The following is an 18,894-nucleotide window of genomic DNA, read 5'->3' on the forward strand; positions in this document are numbered from 1 at the left end:
TGACAGTACAGTGTAATACTGTGCAAAATTATGCATACTTACTGAAAATAACCAGATAATAATTTCACAATCTATAAAAAAATGTATGTCTTTATAAATACTGAGGAGGAAGATGCATAGTGTAGATTAGGAAGTAAGAGAAATGGAAACTGTCTTGCCCCTCTTATTTTTCATCAAATCCAATCTGGTTTTAGTCCAAAATGCAGGTATGATAAGGGGTATGTGATGGTGCCTAGGTCTTCTGGGTCTGCTTTAAGCAAGAGAGGAGAGTACTGACAAGTCAAGTATGCAACAGTGTGTTCCAAAATCATGACAGTCTTGGCAGCTGTCTCCTTACCTGGAAAACTCTTTGTCAAGAGCTAGGCTGAGCATGCCGTGCATCTTCTTGTCGCTGTAGTCGCATCACTGGTGTAATAGTAGTGAGGCTGGAGTAATCTCACTGACCTGGGCTGAGTTGGACTGATAATTTAAGTATGAAAGGCTTCATAATCTACTGATCCCAGAAAGTTTTCAGCTGTTAATTAAGGTCAGAATTAAAAAGATGATGAAAACAAAACCTTTTACTGCCTAGCTTATAAATGTTAAACCGTGACAGCTGTAGGTGAGGAGTTCTGAAATTCCTAAAGCAATGATGACATTCTTGTAAACCCCTTATAGGTTAGTATAATGCAGCTGTAACAGATGTCTCTAAAAGAAAGACTGAGGTTTGTGCTCAGAGATTCCTTTTCCTCTCTTCCTTGCCCTGCACCCTGTTTCATCAGTGCAAATGGATGTTTTCTGCAGACATGGCAGCTGGAAGGGTGGCTCTGTGTGACTCTCTCCACCAATTCAGTAACTCTTGTTTTTTGCTTTAGATGAGAAAATTAAAAGCCTAACAAGGGCTAAACAGGTGAAAGCAGCAGCTAGGGGTGCGTGTGTCCCTGGACATGTGGCATTGGTGTTGGGATTGCTTGTGCTTCTGTATGCAGAAGAAGAAATGGCACAGCTGGTGCCCAAAGCAGGTTGAAACTGCACCGCAGAAGGAGAGGAGGTCTGTGAGGAGAGGAAGGAGGCAAAGCAGCTGCAGGGGAGTTGCTGGGGCAGGGTATACATTGCTGGGAGAGAAATTACCGGTGGAGGAGAGCTAAGCAGCAGGGAAAGAAGGTGTTAGCACAGCCTGGGAGAAGAGGAGAGCAGCAGAAGGTTGCCGGAGCCAGTAAATCTGGGGAACCTTTTCTTCTCACTCCTCCTGGTAGTCGTTTGAAGGGCTCACTAGCAGAAGAAATCGTGGGCACTGGGTACCAGCCACTGCAGGGGCAGCATCACATGGTGTGCAAGTCTGCTTCTACTGCAGCAGACCAGAAGGAAGCTTTCCTCCTAGTCTGCTCCCTCATCCTCTCCCTGGTGTTGAACAGACAAGTGAGAAAAGATACAGAGGGAGGAGGGTATAGTGGCTGGCCAGCTGTGGGTGCTTTGTAGCGACCGCTTCTTTATTTAATATTTTTAAATCAGTTATTGTTGGGGTGAGCAGTGTTGGAAATGTATGGCTGGTACCCTGGTTTGAATAACACCTCAAGTGGGGCGTTTGTGATTCAGCTGAGTAGAATCATTACTGCAGGACCTCTTAGGACCTAGAGGGCCAGCTTGACAGCATGTAAAGCTGTTTGAGGTTCTGGAGAGACTGTCAGAGTGACAGCAGGGGCAGTGAGCAAAGGGGGAAACTGAGGTATGCTGACGAAGTCCCCCAGAAGAGCCACAGGTGGAACCCCTGTCTTCCTTCCCTAAACCCCAGCTGAGTAAATCAGTAAATAATTGAGGATTTGATCAGCTGTTGGTTTTACTCTAGTGTTGGACATTTCGAATGTGGCTGTATCACAGTCATGTGACTGTCACCTGTGCAGGTTACTCAGATGAACAGTAGCACAGTGTGAGCAAGGGATGTTTTTTTCTGTCAAAGAAAGGTGGAATATCTTTCACAATAGATGCTTGTTTTCTTCACTGTGGTAGCTATACATCATCCAGTGTTTTCCCATATTGTGATATATCATCTCATGTTTCATGCTTGAGATGTCGTGAGAGGAGTGAGTGATGTTATGTAACATAAGCAGAGAATTATCTTCTTGTTGTCTACAAGTGACTGTTGGTTTGATAAAGCAGTTGACTAATTAGTAAATTACCCATTGTTGTTTAAAATACTTGCGCTGCAAAATGTAAATGAAAAAAATTTCTCCACTTGTCAGTATGAAAAATGACAATAGCAAAAATAATACATAGGACATCTGCTCTGATTTTTTTAAAAATTTAAAATGCATTTAAGGCAGATGTTGCAGAATTTGAATGGAAATCGGAGTTGATGGAAGAACAATACATAGCTGTTTACCTTTTATGAAGTCCCATTTTCATGGTTAACATCTGACTCAGTGCCTGTATTTTTCCACTGTTTGTATCAGAATGAACTGAGTGTTCTTAAAACTGCTGCTATGTCAGGATGACATATAGTTTCAATATTAACAAAAACCCAAGTATTGGCAAGTCAGTTTGGGGTGCAGATTTTGGGGTGTTTTCTGATCTTGTCTCCCTTTGCCCATCTTTTCTTTCCAGGAGAATACATAAAAACATGGAGGCCGCGGTACTTTCTTCTAAAGAACGATGGCACGTTCATTGGCTACAAAGAGCGACCGCAGGATGTTGACCAGCGGGAATCGCCTTTAAATAACTTCTCAGTAGCTCGTAAGTGTTTTTACCTGCTCTCTCATCCAGTCTGGGGGAAGATGTCTTCTTTTAGTCATAGCACTGGTAAGCTGCATCAGTAACATCAGAATCTGCACAGCGCGATGTATGTAAACACTCAATGTGTTTATTTGAAATGATAACCCCTTCATATGTTTCTCAGGAATGACTGTGGTGTGAAGGTTTTTCTACTAATTTACTGTTTCTGGGTATAGAATAAAATGGGTTTATTTGTTAATATTTTGTATGTCTGTTATTCAGCAAGTTGCTTTAAGGTGAAAGTTCACCCAGGTGCGTCTTGATACTTGGCAGGTAGGCACAACTGAAGTGTTTCAGCCTCTCTTCTGCCACCAGGTCTGGATTCTAGTGGCATTGACATAGGTCAAAGTCATTTGATTGCTAGCATAAGAGAATGCAGAGCAAGTACTGTTTTTAATGAAATGCACTCCATTTTTCTGAATTTTGGACACAAACCAGTATTTCTTCTATTAGAGCCAGCAAAATGGTTTGGAAATAATGACATCTCCTAACCTCTGCTCTCTGTCTCATGCAGACATTTCCGACTTTGCTCAGGTGCTGCAGTACAGGATGTGATAGAAGACTCTGAAGAGAATTTCCTTTTTTTGCTCATGATTTTAACCTTTCACTGTATACTTCCAGCTTTTATTTTTCTCCTGTTCTTAATCTTTCCTGTCTCATGATTTGCCTGTGTCTCGTTCCACCACTTAAAAATAGATCATTGTGGCACCTGTTATTAACAACAGTCTGTTCTGTGTTCCTGGTGACTAGTGGAAGTGAACCTCTGCAGAGAGAAGGGTAGGGACTTTCCCTCTTCATTACAGGGTAGCTTGAAATATGTGGGGTTCATCTTTGTAGTTGAACTTTAAGCAGACAGATTTATTTTGGAACACCCTAGGTCTGGAAGAGGGCTGGGCAGCACTAGGAATTAATGCGGATGTTCATTTTTTTCCACTGGTAGCAGCATATACCAGTTTTGACTGATGATGGGAATAAATAATGGATGTGCTATTGCCTGGTTCCTCTGTGCAGGATGCCAAGAGTGCTTTGGAGTTTTTGTCTCATTTTATAGAGGGAATTGTTGTAGTGTTTTCATTTCAGTAATGACACAGTGCTTTCATTTTTCGACTGGTATATCCTTATGGATCAACAATGTAAAGAAAAGCAGCAGAAAGCCATTAATTCATAAATTAATTCAGTACTTGGTCTGTAGCCAGAGGCTTTTAACAAATGCACTTTTTGCAGGACACTTCTATACTGTTGCAGCTAACTGCATTACTTACAATGATTATTTACTGCAGCTCTGTGCTTAGGAGTAAAAAAGAAAAGATACATCCTTTGCCTTTTCTTTGTCCAAGTTGCCTTCAGAATGGGTTAACTTAAGTTGGTTTTTACAACAGGAATATGGTGTGCTTTTTTTTTTTTTTTTTTGGCAGATTGAGCCCAAGTTTGTTACCATGGTGTCAGAGCATTGTCGAAAAAGACTCAACACATGCTTTTAGAATAAGATGTAGCTGCCATAAGAGGGATGGTGGGGAGGGTGCTGAGTGGAAGGATTTTCCTACCAGTGGGTCTTGCCTGGTGAACCAGTGGCAGGTCAGGAAGCAGGGGGAAGCTCCTTGCTAGAAGTCATTATTGTGGTTTTGGGCTCACAGAAGCAGCTGTTGACCCACCAGGATTTAATTTCTCATGTAGGCACTGGCATGCAATGCTGCCAGCACGTATTGTGCGGTTCCCTTCTGGGTACCCTCCACACTTGAATCATTTGGATGTGTTTTGCACCACAAGTTTTCCCTTTGAACCTTCTTGCCTGGTACTTTCATTTAGGTTAACTTGTTGAGTTAGCATGAGTGAACTCAAGCTACCTCTGGAGGAAGACTCAGGGCAGAATGCAGCCTTGTGCTGCAGAGGCAGCCTGTAGAAGCCTCCTGCCAGTGAAAAGTGGGGAGAATTCAGATTAAATGTTTTGTAAAAATGATTTTTTTTTTATTTTTTTTCCCCAAGAGCTTTTTTGTTAAACAAAAACAACAACAAAAAAAAAAAGCCCTGGCTTTTTTGTTAGTTACTGAACTAGATTTTTTTTTTTCCTCTTTTTTAATGAGATGGCAGGCTGTCTCTGTCAGTCTATGCTTTGGAAGTGGTCCCATGTTTTTGATTGAAATCTTTACCCTCTTCTGTTATAAACTAATGTAGGCTTTTTCATCTCTGAATGTAAAAGTGGTTTTTTCCGTGACTAGGGGATTATTCTTACTTGTTGTGTAAAACTCGTATTAAGTGATTTTTGTCAACCCATGAGAAGTAGGAAATAGTCCATTCAGGCAAAAGCAGTGCAGAGGAAAACATCTAATGATCATCTGTCTTTTCCTGTAAGAGGCATGAAAACACTATTGGTAGTAGGTAGAGTGTGTGTTCGATGTGCTTCCTGGTCTCTTCTTTCTTCTACCTAGACTTTTCCTTTCAGTCAGTGAAGGTTTTGATGATGCATCTTTGAGAACTTGTGTCTAGGCACCCCATGGGTAAAGAAAGGCTTGGGGTTTTTTTTTAAGTACCTTTTTCTCCACATAATTTTCAATTTAAAGTAGCCATATTTCTGTGTTTGTAATGTAATAATATGCTTATTTTCCCCAGAAGTTACCTATTGGTGATTTATTTAAAAAAACCCAACCAAACAACAACAAAGCAAAGCAAACAAACAAACAAACCCAAACAGAACCCAACCAACCCAAACAAAACTCCCACCAAAGCAAAATTTAGGAAAGATTGTGCCTGAGCATTTAACTGTGATTTCTGAATCATATTTGTGTTCATATTCTGTACTTCACCACTAGTAAGGTAGAAGGAATAAGAAAGCCTGTAACTAAATAGTTTGCTCCAGAGACCGTGCAGATAGATAACCAATAGAGCCCGTGTTGTAAATCTGTGAGATAAGTAGCCTTCATACTGATTTTAATCTCAGATTATCATGTATGTCTGCCTGTTAGGTTATAAGCCTTTAAAACCATAGCTGAGAAGAGCACGATATTGTGAAAAACCACATGGAGGGAGAAGGCTGTTCCTGTTAGAAAGAAGGGATTATTTCTCCTGACTGTCAAAAAGGAAGGGCGAACTGTGGTGGGTTTGTTGTACAGCTGAAAGCATAATTGCTCAACAATATGAGTGCTCCTTCTGGGACAGAACTGCATGTCTGCAGTCAAGCATTTATCAGGGGGCACGGGGTGGCCAGATCAGCAGACAGATTTTTTTGTCTGCTGTTACGAGGGCCCTTTTAGTCCAGGTCTGTAAGTCAGGGCTCCCAGCTCCTTCCTTTTGCCAAGTTTGGGGGTGAGTCTGTATGGCAGTGCCAGCAGAACAAGAGCACTTCAACATAATATTCCTGTTTGCCTTTCCAAAGTTTTATTTATTCATCATTCTTCTTCCCTTATTTACCTTCCCCCATCCCCATTGCCTTCCATAAGGAAATCAAAGCAGGAATGGGAAAGAGTCTTCTTTGACATTATTGTTTTAAGTGTGATGTCATTATAGAGGAAGCGGAGTTTGACACTTCCATCGAAAGTAATCTGACTTTTAGCTTAAGTGCTGGGGAAGCAAATATTGTGACATTTTAGAAAGTCACTGGGATAATACTAAGTGTCTTTCAAATACAAAATGGTAATTTACATGTGAATGCCTTGGTGTCTATTCCTGTTAGGAACAATTTCTCTGTCCTACTTACTTTAAAAGACCAAATGCCAGGGAAGAATCAAGAGGTTCTTTAGAGCAATTTAAATCATTTTTAACAGGCTGCTGTTTATAGTACTTACTTTCTTGCAAATGTGAAATACTTATGTTGGTCTGTTTGACAGGAAAAACTGTCTTCAGTGTGGATAGTCGACCCTTAGCCCATATTTGAAATGTGAATGTTTTTATAGCAGAACCCCCAGACATCCCACAAATTAGACCTAACATTATACAGCATTTGTATCTATGCTGTAGTGGTGCATGTTGAGGTGCGTGATAAAAGGCAAGTTTGGTGCTTCTCTAGCTTGCCAACTACAGTAAAGAGCACGGAGTTGTTTTTAAAAGTAAGAAAAATTTATGGCTTCATTTTTTCATTGATAAAATCTGTGTGATTATCGTACATGGGGAGAGTGAACTGACAGCTTCAAACTTTGTGAAGCCTATGTGGTGCAGCACTTTGGTAAAGCAATTTAAAAATAAAGCCGTCTGTATTTCTTGATATGTGCTGTTATGATTGAGCAGGGTAATTAGACAGCATATTGTTCACTAAACAAAACGCTTCTATGTGACATTCTTGAATTATAGTGGTTATTAACTGACAAATCTCTATTATTCATCTTGCTGTATGCCTTAAAGATTGCTGGATCAGCAGACTTAACAAATATCAGTGGACAGTGCTGATTTAGGGGAAAAGTGGTGATGTTTAATTGGTCCCCTTTTATGACAGAAAATGTCTTGTGTGGTTTATTATGCTGAAATTAAATGGTTAAAGTTTAGAGTTTATGGCTAGTTTAAATATCTGTGCTGCTACTTAATCTGGGGCACTGAGTCTGAATCTAAAGTCTGTTTTAAAAAGGTAAGCAAAACCTCTCTGTTTCTTCATAATGTTGCACTTGTGGGTAACTACAGAACAATTTTGGATTAGCATGAGGTTAGAAATAGGCTGATTTTCTTGTTCGAGTCTTCAGCCAAATTCAGTATCTGTTAGAGCTGCATTATGCAGGGTCATGGGTAACACCCCCAGCCTTAATCTAATTGTGCTAAGCAGACAAAAATGGGAGACATAACAAATAACAGAACCAGAAGAGCAGCTAAGCTAAGGTGGGTGATCTGGGAGCAGGAATGAGATCTTTTGAGCTGAATTTATTTATCAGTACTGGGCTGCACTACCTCTAGTACATCTGTGTTTGGTTTTCATTGCCATTCTGAGAAAGAGGATGGAGGTGGCTGGAAGGTTAAATAAGGCGCTGTGCAGGCACGGCTGTGCCGCTGTGTGGAAGTTCTTTAATCTCAGTGAGTGAAGGAATGCCGTTCATCACACTAAAACCTTTTCATGACTCATTAATAAACTTTCTCTTATCTAATTGCAGTGTTTTAGTAGGACGGAGTATAACTTAAGTGTGCTATTAAAGAAAAATTAGATTTTTCTTGTCATGAAAAATGCAAAGTTACTCATTGAAAACCTTGTAATTCCAGTAGCAAATGAGGCATGAAATATATTGCCAAAATACGGTGCCCAAAACCACTGGCAGTAAATATTTTATCTTGGTGCAAATTAAGAGCTTGAATTTAAAACTGAGCTTTCTAAATTTCCACAATATTAAAATTAACCTAACGATACCAGTTTAGCCTTAGTAACATGCACTGTTATTCTGGCCAGATTCGGTCCTCAGCTTGCACATTGCTGATGGTGGAAGATGTTCAAAGCTCTAGCAGTGTGCAGAAATATCTTGTGTTCATAGTGCCTTTTTACTTACTTGGAAGCTGATACAGAACCTGAAGACCAAATAATAGCAAGCTTGTGGTTTCATTAACTGCAAGAAATGCTTAATGTAAGAAAAAAAAGCCCAGTCTCTTCTTCCCCCTGCTCACTTGGTTTCTTAATTTGACTTCACTTTAACAGGGGCTGTTTAATTAGCATTAGATTTTTCTATTAATATAAAGCTAAAAAATGTGGCGTTTTGGCTTCTGTTATTATTTCATTGATTTTTTTTTTTTTATTTCTGATTCTCTCCTTTAGTTTAGCTAGTGTACCCTTAATCAGGTGCATTTTCAGGCCCAAATTTGAAGGATAAACACTCATAACATCCAATGAGGCTTAAAATAGTAGGTGTGATTAAAAACCAAGCAAAGAAATGCTCAGCACTCGAGACAGCATTTTTATGAAGGAAGTGGTGGTTTTGCATGTAACCTTACTCCTGTAGCCTTTTTAGGTTGAGCTTAAATACTGTCAATGATGGAAGCTGTTACCTGCTTGTCCATACAGCATCGCAGCTGTCCCAACAACAGCGTTTTGAACAGGGTCTTTTCAGGGGGTGCCTCTGCAGTTTGATGTTCCCTCTAGTGTTTGAGGAGTGGAAATGCTGAGGTTTAATTTTCATCAGGTTGCTACAAAATAACTGAACACCCTTGAAAGCCAAGGACAGGTTTATGCTGCAGAAGTCAAAGGAAGGCAATGTGCAGGCTTGGCTTTGGTTTCAGTGGATGTAACTCCTGTGTTATAGCGTGACTTCGAACATGCACTCTGCTCTGTATGACCTTCAGAGCGCAGGGTCTGAGTCTGATCAGTTTCTGTGTCATCCCATAACTTTTGTACTTACTTCTATGGATAGAGTGAATGCAGAGCCTTTCTAAGCAGAATTTGATTTCTGTGCTGCTTAGATGACTATCTCCCAAGCTATTTATTGGTTTCATCAACACAGTAAATTGTCTTAAGTCTCCTAAAGAAGTACTTACAGAGATTTCTATGGCTGATTAATTGCAACAGTTTGCTAGATAAGAATAAAGACAAATGATTATTTAAACCTGTTTATGTACCATGACTTTCTTGCTTGATTGTGGTAGAGTGCCAGCTGATGAAGACAGAACGACCTAAACCAAACACATTTATCATTAGATGCCTCCAGTGGACCACAGTAATTGAAAGAACATTTCATGTGGAGACTCCAGAGGAGCGGTATGTTTCATTCATATTTAATACATAAACTATTTGCAAAAGCAGATGCAAGTGTTCAGCATTAATAGCAAGTCCTTTGGTGAAGCTCTTATTTATTAGATGATGTACATCTAGACTGAAAATTGACAAATAATTTTTGAGCATCTCTGTTTTAGTGTGTTCCAGTATAAAAGATACCTCAAAGGGGATTTCATAGAGTGGATTTTGAGTAGTATTTGTAAATGAAGTGCTGCTAGGTTGGATATCCAAAATGGACAGGTGCAGGTGTGTACTAGCACATAGGTAGTTATTTCTGGAACCCTAAGGCTCAGTTCTCACTGGAAATGTTGTGGTATGTGAAATGCAGGGTTTCTGACCTGAAAGTTTCTGGAAGGATGAGCACAAGTGAAACAGAGATTCGGGCAAAGTTGTGTTGTATCAAAATACTGACCTTTTAAAGTCTTTAGCATACTTTTTAAAGGGAAAAGTTAGTTGTGTCACTGCTGATTTCTAATGTTTTATGCAAATTAGATAATAAAGGTGATAGTTATCTGCTGCAGCTGCAGATTTCTGTTTCAGCTATTAGGAAACAAAGCTGAGAGCATACATCCTGTGCTCTCATCATTGGAGAGTTGATCTCTTACCTCCTGAGAGAACAGTTTTCCAGCACAGCTATTCTACAACTACAGAGTATTTAAATATTTACTTGCTCTTCAGGAACTGAACTTAAATTATTCCAGTACCATTGCCCTGGGTATTTTAAAACCCTTGTGCTCCCTAGATATGACACTGGCACATGTTTATTTTGAAGATCAGAAAATTCTGCCTAATATTCTTTGCTTTTTTTTTTTTCTTTTGTAGCCTTTGCATGCACCGATTTAAATAAGGTTCCTGTTTATTGCTGTTGATTCTATTACAATGATCAGAAGAAGATGAAATCAAATTAAAAGCAAAGAAAAAGAAACTGGTCCGTGTTTCTTTTAGTAGCTTTGTGGTCAGTGACCCTAAAGGGAGTGAATAACAGTTTCCACTTGGGGGAAGATTATATTTCAGTCTTGTTTTGTTCCCTCCTTGTCAATTAAGTCAGCTTTGTGACACTTCAGGGCTCGGAGTGTTAGTCACCTCTGTTGTGTATGCCTGAGACATAAAAGCTGAGGGTGAAATTCTGGTCTCCCAGAAATCAAAGATACTTACTTCAGGAAGGCTGAGATCTCAAGTCAGTAACAGATCTTAAAAGAGATGTAAAGGTAGTTATTCCTTTAGCTTTCTCTGTGCCTTGAAAACCATTCTTTGTTTTTTGAGAGAGATGGAGAGATAAAAATACAGCAGAAAAAGGTTTTTGTAATCTGAATACGACAAATGACTAGTAAATAAAGGAATGTGTTTGTGATGGTGAATGAAGTAGTCTGTGGTGGGAGGATAGGGAGAATGTTCAGAATGTTTGGCATTACCTTGCTGCCCCAGATAGGGCCGGATAGTGCATGTTCAGACAAAATCCAAAATAAATGCACAGGGCAGGAAAAACCTTATGTGTATTTGGTATAGTTTTTGTTAGAATCTTGTGTTGGGTACTATTTCCCATGGACTTTGCTTTCTCCTGTTCCTGCCGTAGTAGCAAAGTGTTTCACCTAGGGTGTCCTTGGGGGAAGAGTTTAGCCACTGTCCAGAACATATCAACTAAACCACTGTTCTATACAGAAACAAAAGGTAGTAAAATGTGGTAAATTCACACAGTCCACTGAACATGTCTTCAGACCCTGTATGCCTTAAAGCCTGTCCCAAAACCCTGTGAGTCCTTATGAGTTGTATGCTTTATGTTCAACAAATTTGCAGTGAGATGAAGTGAAGGCCAAGAACTTTCACTTCAGTAGTTTCCAAAGGTGTGAAATTTCCCAAAGGACATTGGAGTGGAAGTGGTCTCCATGGGAGTTGAAGGGGTCAGTATCAGAGCACCTATTGCTGAAACAGCTGTGGAAACTTTCTCATAACCAAGACTTGTGCCGAAGAGAAAATGTTGCTGCTTTTGCTAACATTCTGCTAAAACAAACATGGGAATTGCTGTACTTCTGTCATCATCTTTACAACAGAGGAATAACCTAAGTATCCTGGGCTTTCATGCCGCCTTCTAGAACACCCTTTGCCATTAAAATTCAAGATAAGTGTTACGAAGAGGCGGCATAGTGCCCCCAGCAGTTTGATATATGTGTTTTAGTGCATCATAGGAATGGCAAAGCTGTGTTGAATTGTTTTGTGCTGCATGGGAGCCTTTTGCTTTTTGGTTTTGGCAAGTCTGGTTTTGTTATGTAAATCTCTGTATCACCAGGTCATATCTTGAGCTGCTGACTGAATGCCTATTAGAAATTCTGTTGTCTGAAAAGCCTTATATTGTATCCAGGCTGTGAAGACTTCAGTTGTCTCTTGTTTCTGGTATGATTAATAAAGATGTATGTTAAAAGTGCTTTTAAAAATGCATTTTTACAGTGCTTAAAAATGCACATAATTCATTGTATGTTGCATTGATTCATCAGAAAGCATTAGTTGCTCTGTATTCCGTGGTGACCTTGCCGTGGCAGACGGTAATCTGAAGTCACGAGTAATGAATGTCTTTGCTTATATTTTGCCAGGGAAGAATGGACAAAAGCCATCCAAACAGTAGCAGACAGCCTCAAGAAACAAGAGGAAGAGATGATGGATTTTAGATCTGGCTCTCCTAGTGATAATTCAGGTGCTGAAGAAATGGAAGTTTCTATGACAAAGCCAAAACACAAAGTGGTAAGTCAGTGTACCTGTTTTTTAGGTCTTCTGAAATGTAGGCAAGAAATAGCCATTAAGACGCATTGTTCCCATAAAAATAACACAGCTGGTTGTAAATGCAGCTTCTGGAGGAAACAGTTGTCTGAGCTGAGCAGGTACCACGCAAAACCTGTCTGGGTTCCCTGGTGTTCTGAGTTCAGATGTCCTTGCTGTATGGCTTTCAAGGCCAGCACAGGTCTAAATCTGGTTTGCCTGTTTTCCTATGGTACAGAGTCTGAATTCATAGCTGCTGTTGGACAGTGTGACTGTGAAAACTCTGTGGAGGCTGGTGTAAAGATATTCCAGTGGATTTACAAGACTCAGGGTGATCTAGTGGATTTAATTGCTCCAGATTAAGGGCTTAGGCTAAGTTCCAGACAGCTGCTGCACCATCTCTCCATGGTGTTCCTAGAGCTCAGGTCATTGCATCAAGCTCAGCATTGTCTGAATGCACAGGGCCATCTCAACAATGGCCTTCCGTGAAAGAAGTATGTGCCAGAGGAGAGATTTACCTGTGGAGCCCTTTTAGGTATCTGCCTTATAGAATCATAGAATGGTTAGGGTTGGAAAGGACCTTAAGATCATCTGGTTCCAACCCCCCTGCCATGGGCAGGGATGCCTTACTCTACACCATGTTTTCTGAGGCTCTGTCCAGCCTGTCCTTAAAACGCTGCCAGGAATGGAGCATTTATCCTTTCTTTGGGCAACCTGTTCCAGTGCCTCACCACCCTCACAGTAAAGAACTTCTTCCTTATATCTGACCCAAAGTTCCCCTGTTTAAATTTAAACACAATACCCCTTGTCCTGTCACTGCAGTCCCTGATGAAGAGTCCTTCTCTGGTGTCCAAGATCAAGGAATGTCTTCAACCTGCCTTCATTTCTTTCGACTTCACTATGGTCTCCCATTTGGGTTTCTATTTTCTGAAGTGCTCCCACCTGTAAGAAAGAATTGTAATCCACAGACATAACAAATGCTGTCTGTGTCATCACTAAGTATGTGTGTTACCCTTTTGTCATGTCAGGGGTTTTAGACTTACGTGGGTAGCTACTTACATGTCACTCTGAATTGCAATTGCTATGGGCCTTCTGTGACCTTGAGTGAACAGATACAGCTCTGGCTGAGCAGCTCTTTGTAAAAATGCAAGAACCACCCTGTTGGTCACATGCATGCATTCTTCTGAGAGAGTGACTGTCTCTCTAGGCACGATAGTGAGATAACCAAAATTATTCCTGGGGTCCTGGCATCAACTAGGCAGTGATTAGCAGAAAGTCTCCTAAGCCAGGTCTCAGGAAGAATATGGAAGAAGTTTGCCGTGTAGATAAGCTTAAAATCTTTCCCCAGTTGAGGCTGCAGTAGCCTTTGGCTGTATGTCTTACTGTTGCCATGTTGGCAGTGGTCATACGACAATAGAGAGACTGTTCTTGGCCTGCAACAGATTTTGATTTTCCCGAGCATCTTTCCTGTGAATAAGAGCAAGTGGCTAATCTGTGAGGTAGTTCTTTTGTCTGTGAGTTTTGGTGCTGCTTAATGAAGCACAAGAAGGCTGGTCACCTAGAGATGTGGGGAACATCATGAAAAAAGGTATGGATTTAATCCCTGGAATCAGAGCAATATGTGTCTTTTAGTGAATGTCTGCAGTGACAAAGTGATCAAAATGTCAATGGAGTAATAATAATATGTTGAGTGGTATTTACACAGTTGATTGTTGAGTCGTGAAAGTGTTCTGTTAATTGAAAACTTACAGCCGAAACAGTCTGATAGATTATCTTTAGGAGTGCACTGGTATTCATTTGTATGGAAGAAGCATTTCTGCTCCTAAATTCTGCTAAGCAAAAGGGTTAAAAAACCCCACATACTCAACATATGCAATGCATTCTCATGTGAATGAGAAATTCTAGTCTGAGAATAATATACTTATTAGCTCCTGTAATTCAGTTCTTGTTTATCTGTACCATTAACAGACCATGAATGAGTTTGAATACCTTAAACTACTGGGAAAAGGCACTTTTGGAAAGGTCATTTTAGTTAAAGAAAAAGCAACCGGACGGTATTATGCTATGAAAATTCTGAAGAAGGAAGTTATTGTAGCAAAGGTGAGTAGATGGGAAACTTGGGAATGTTGATACAGCCTTTGGGAAATTCATACCAAGGGTCCTCTGAGTGCATGTAAATAATTGCTCTGTTAGTATTTGAAATGGATCTGTGGTCTGGGGAATCACTTTGCTGATTTCCTTCTGCTTGTGTTTCAGGATGAAGTAGCGCACACGCTGACAGAAAACCGTGTCTTACAGAACTCGCGGCACCCATTCTTAACAGTAAGCATTTCTCCCTCTGCAGAGTGTAACTTGACATCATGACAGCCAAGACTTCTCTTATTTTTTTGTTACTTATGCAATACTTCCCGAGATCTGTGTTTTCAGAGTAGCTTTGTATTTTTGTACCCTTCCATTTTTGGGAGGCAGAGATTAAAATGCTTTTTTAGGTCTTCTGATTCTTGCAGAGCAGGTCCTCAGTACCTCTTGAAGACAGTGTTTCAGGGTGTGGTTTGACTTTATGGCTCACCCACTTAATGGCTTGCTGTTTCTGAGAGAAGTATCTGTTTCCCTTGTCCTCCAGATGTTTGGTCTTCTCTTTGCAGCAGAGATCAGAGTGACCTTGGTCTTGTGACAGACAAGTTCAGGAAGATATACTTGGGGGGAAAACCCTTTAATTTTGCCTGCATTTGTATTTTTTAAGATCTCAGAAGCAGCTCACTGTGGAATCAGAGGACTGGTAATGCCAGCTAAATGATAATGGTGGGAGCATGTGGGATGGGACAGGAAAGAGGACTATGCTTTATCTGCTTTTCTTTTGGATTGGCTAATTTGTAAAATCAAACCATACTCTCAGTTTAAACCTTTAATGCCAGCAGTCTCTCTGGGTCGAGTTCAGATACCTAAGTTTTCACCTCAACATTTTGTTTCTAGTATTTATTACAAGTTGGCTGTGAGTTGTTTCGAACTGCTTAAGCCCTGTAAGAGACTTCTGTGGCATCCTGGTGGTTTCCATTTTCCAGGTACACAAAGGCCTAGCCGGAATTCAGACCTGTTAAGCGTGGCCTCTGGAAGTAAATATTGGCTGTATTGGCCAGTAAATGTTTGTTGACATGTCTAAAGCCAGTTCCTCCTTTTCTCTGTGCAAATATGACTGGTTTAAAAATGCCACACTTAGTAACGAAGACAATAACATCATATGTGGTATTTTCTTTTTAGTGCTTTCATAAACCCAAATATCCAAATCAAGAGCAGTCTTGAGAAGTCAGCCGCAAGACTGGGTTTATAACCAGAAAACTTAAGACTGTGTGAAACAAGTTGATGTTCCCCTTGCCACAGGAATACACGTGATAGGACTCTACAAAGGCACCTTGTGATGCTTCATCACACCCTTTGTCCAGTCTGGTTTTGTAAATTGCTCACAAACTGATATTGACAGCATTGCTCAACCCTTTGGCAGGCTGTCAACTGGGAGCAGTTTCAGGCAGCAGGGCAGAGACCAGGGGGCTGATGTGTGTAAATACATTTGTGTTTCCTATCAGAGAGCTTGTAGCCAGTGCAGTAAAACCTTGTGCTCTGGGGTTTGGTTATGGCCTCTTGTCTGTGAGATGAAACTATGGGAGCTTATGGACTGCGAAGGAAACTTCAGAGCCACTATTGGTACTTCTGTGTCACTGTTAATGGGCCAGGACTTAGTTTCACAGGATTATAGGTGTTACTGATAGTTTCTGCCAGGGATTGTTTTAATGTTTGATTAAATTTATTTAATTAAATAAGTTGGTGGTGGATCAGTCTTCAGCTGCAACAAGGAAATGTAAATATTATATAAGATTCAAGGGCAAAAAAAAAAAAATAATCCACTAAAATAGGAATTTTATGTCTGTGGTTCTGAAAATCTATTTAAAATGCTCTTATAACTGTCAGTGTTATCTGTCTTCTAAGTTTTGGTTTAAATCTGTTTTAGGCTTTAAAGTATTCCTTCCAGACACATGATCGCTTGTGTTTTGTCATGGAGTATGCTAATGGAGGGGAGGTAAGGGAAATCTAATAATGTTGAATACTTTAGGACTTTCCTGTGTTACTACTAATTCTGTTTGATTTTATTTAGCTAAGGTCCAAGTTTGCAATTCTAATTAACCCAAGTTGTCCCAGTTAAAAAGAGCTGTTTGCAGGTTTAACTAATATTAAGGCTTAATTTTCTTAACTCACTTTCAGAGAATAAAAGTTTTGGGTGTAGCTTCATATTTTATGTGACAGCAGCATATTGTAATCTGACATGTAGTAATTCAGGAATACAGGGTTGCTTTCTGGTTGCTCTTCAGACAAGTATTAACACTTTTTAATGAATATTGTGAGTACGTGTTACTTTGGAGGGAGAACTAGAGAAAAAACAAGTTACTGTTAGTCAAGAAGAAAAGGTTGTAATATTAACATGTGAGTGAATCACGTATTGAGCTGTAGCTTTAGTATGCAATTGTACCTCAATCAAAATGGGGTTTTACAATTTTCTGTACATACGAGAGTGTGGAGCACACAAACTGGTTATCAGTGTGCAGCTGTGAATGTGAGATACAATTATCTAATCATTTAGTTTGATGCTTTTTAACACATTTGAGCACACAGCTGGGTGCTGGGTGAAGATGGGAAGAGGTTTTCTCTTTGGTAATATCACATTCCAAGCAGGATGGCCTGCAAAGTGTGAGACATAATTCAGAAACATGTGCAATCTAACAGTAACAAATTACTGTTCTTGTAGTTGTTTTTCCATCTGTCAAGAGAGCGTGTCTTTTCTGAAGACCGGGCTCGGTTTTATGGAGCTGAGATTGTTTCAGCCCTGGATTACCTGCATTCAGAGAAGAATGTGGTTTATAGAGATTTGAAGGTACGTAGAAAAACAGTACTGCGGGCTTTTTGAGTTTGGCCTTTTTGTTTATTAGTCCAAAAGCAAATAAGCCTGAACTATAAGAAAGCCTTTCCCGATTGAACTTTAACATAGCAGTTATTGCAGCTGTTGGACTTGACTTTACAGGATGCCTAAACACTTCTATATTAGGTTGTATAATGCATTTATGAGGACCCTGGCAGCGTTTCAGAGAATATGAAGGGGTAGCAAGCTGCTTGAGTTGCATTTACGTTTGCCTGCTTATGTTCTAAGAGAAACCCTGCTGGCTCTTCTGCATGGTGGAACATAATCCTGGGTTTTTCATGCCAGGTCTTAAAAGATAGATGCAAATTCATAGTGTGTGTATGTTGCACTTCCTTGCACTGTGCTGCGCAGCACTACCTTCATAGTACCTGTTTGCAGTTAGAAGAATTGGATAAGCCTCAAGTTGCTTATTTGTTTGGTGAGCACAGAAGGAGAAAAACAAGCAACACTTCCAAAACCTAACCAAACAAGAAATCTCAGGGCAAGCAAACTTGGGAAATTGAGGAAAACTAAACAATAGCTTGGTTACTAGGTTTTTGTTGGTTTTTTGTTTCCTGAGAAGTGTTTCCAGGTGAGGTTGAGGGGATACTGGTAGTTCGTTTAGGAGCAATCCGAAGTGAAGCTTGCTGTAGAATGTTTTCAGGCTATGTCAAAGTCATTTTGGGATTCCTGCTGGGATTTTGTATCCCATATCACCATGACTCCTGTGGAAACTTTGTTCTGAAATCTGGATGGCTTTTTAAAAAAAATAGTGGTGCAGGCTACCACAGCCACGTGCTGGGTAAATCTGTAAAGTGACTCTCGTGTAAAGGGTCTCCTTGGAAGTGGTTCCTTGGTCTTGCATTTGGTTTTTGTTTCATTTGCTATCCTTTACTGGTACAGCATATTTCCTAAAATCACTTAGAGTGAGAGCAGGGATGAAGTTCTGTGAGGCACAATACTTAATTCATGTTTAAAAGAAACAGTGTTCTGTTGGCAATAACATTATAGAAGCACTAATACAATGTCTACATTCTGTATTCTCTGTATATATATAATCAATTACCAAAGACTGCAAATTAGTTACCTAATGTTTCATAAAGAACTAAGGGAAGTGATATAAATGCGTATTTACATCATATGTGCTTTGGCAGCTACTGAGGTTCTGACCCCAGTGAGAAAGAGGTTGAAAACTGATCTGCAGAAATTCATTTCTTTGATGGACTTGCTGAGGAGCAGTGTGTGTTCTATGTAATGATGTCTTTCATTTGGATTGTCTTCCCAGTTGGAAAATCTTATGCTGGACAAAGATGGACACATAAAAATAACAGACTTTGGACTATGTAAAGAAGGCATCAAGGATGGAGCAACAATGAAGACTTTCTGTGGCACTCCAGAGTATCTTGCACCAGAGGTAGGTTTACGTTGGCTGTTGTACTAAATTACCTTCTTAAATGCCATGCATGATAGCAGTAGCGGTACAGAATAATTTCTGTACCATAATGTGTTCATACAGTAACTACTGTTATGTAACAACACATACTGAGAATCTTTCATTCATCATGTTCTGGGACATACCTTTAGCATAACGATACGTGATAATTTTCAGGCAGAGTAGTACCTTCCTTCGCTTCAGGGAGTATTTCCATTTTACTGGCACAGTGCTTGCTTCTTGTGTCAGAAATCTAACAAAAAAAAAAAATCCTTTTAAATCAGTTCTAATTCCACATCTTTGTTCAAGAAGTGAAAGTATTGTCCAGTTCTCTTTGAGGACAACATAAGG

General features: G+C 39.9%; 1 protein-coding gene across 4 annotated transcripts in view; it reads left to right on the forward strand.

Annotated features, from left to right (window-relative positions):
- Window positions 1-18,894, forward strand: part of AKT1 (AKT serine/threonine kinase 1) — a 73,940-nt gene that overhangs the window by 36,993 nt on the left and 18,053 nt on the right. For all 4 annotated transcript variants that reach the window (XM_065684109.1, XM_065684108.1, XM_065684111.1 and 1 more), the window contains exons 3-10: window positions 2,581-2,709; window positions 9,289-9,400; window positions 12,004-12,151; window positions 14,135-14,266; window positions 14,423-14,488; window positions 16,170-16,238; window positions 16,962-17,087; window positions 18,397-18,525. In XM_065684109.1, coding sequence (XP_065540181.1) covers window positions 2,581-2,709; window positions 9,289-9,400; window positions 12,004-12,151; window positions 14,135-14,266; window positions 14,423-14,488; window positions 16,170-16,238; window positions 16,962-17,087; window positions 18,397-18,525 — 911 coding nt within the window. The remainder of the gene's footprint in view (window positions 1-2,580; window positions 2,710-9,288; window positions 9,401-12,003; window positions 12,152-14,134; window positions 14,267-14,422; window positions 14,489-16,169; window positions 16,239-16,961; window positions 17,088-18,396; window positions 18,526-18,894) is intronic.

The sequence above is a fragment of the Lathamus discolor genome, chromosome 6 (assembly GCF_037157495.1).
Source record: "Lathamus discolor isolate bLatDis1 chromosome 6, bLatDis1.hap1, whole genome shotgun sequence".
NCBI classification, from domain to species: Eukaryota; Metazoa; Chordata; class Aves; order Psittaciformes; family Psittacidae; genus Lathamus; species Lathamus discolor.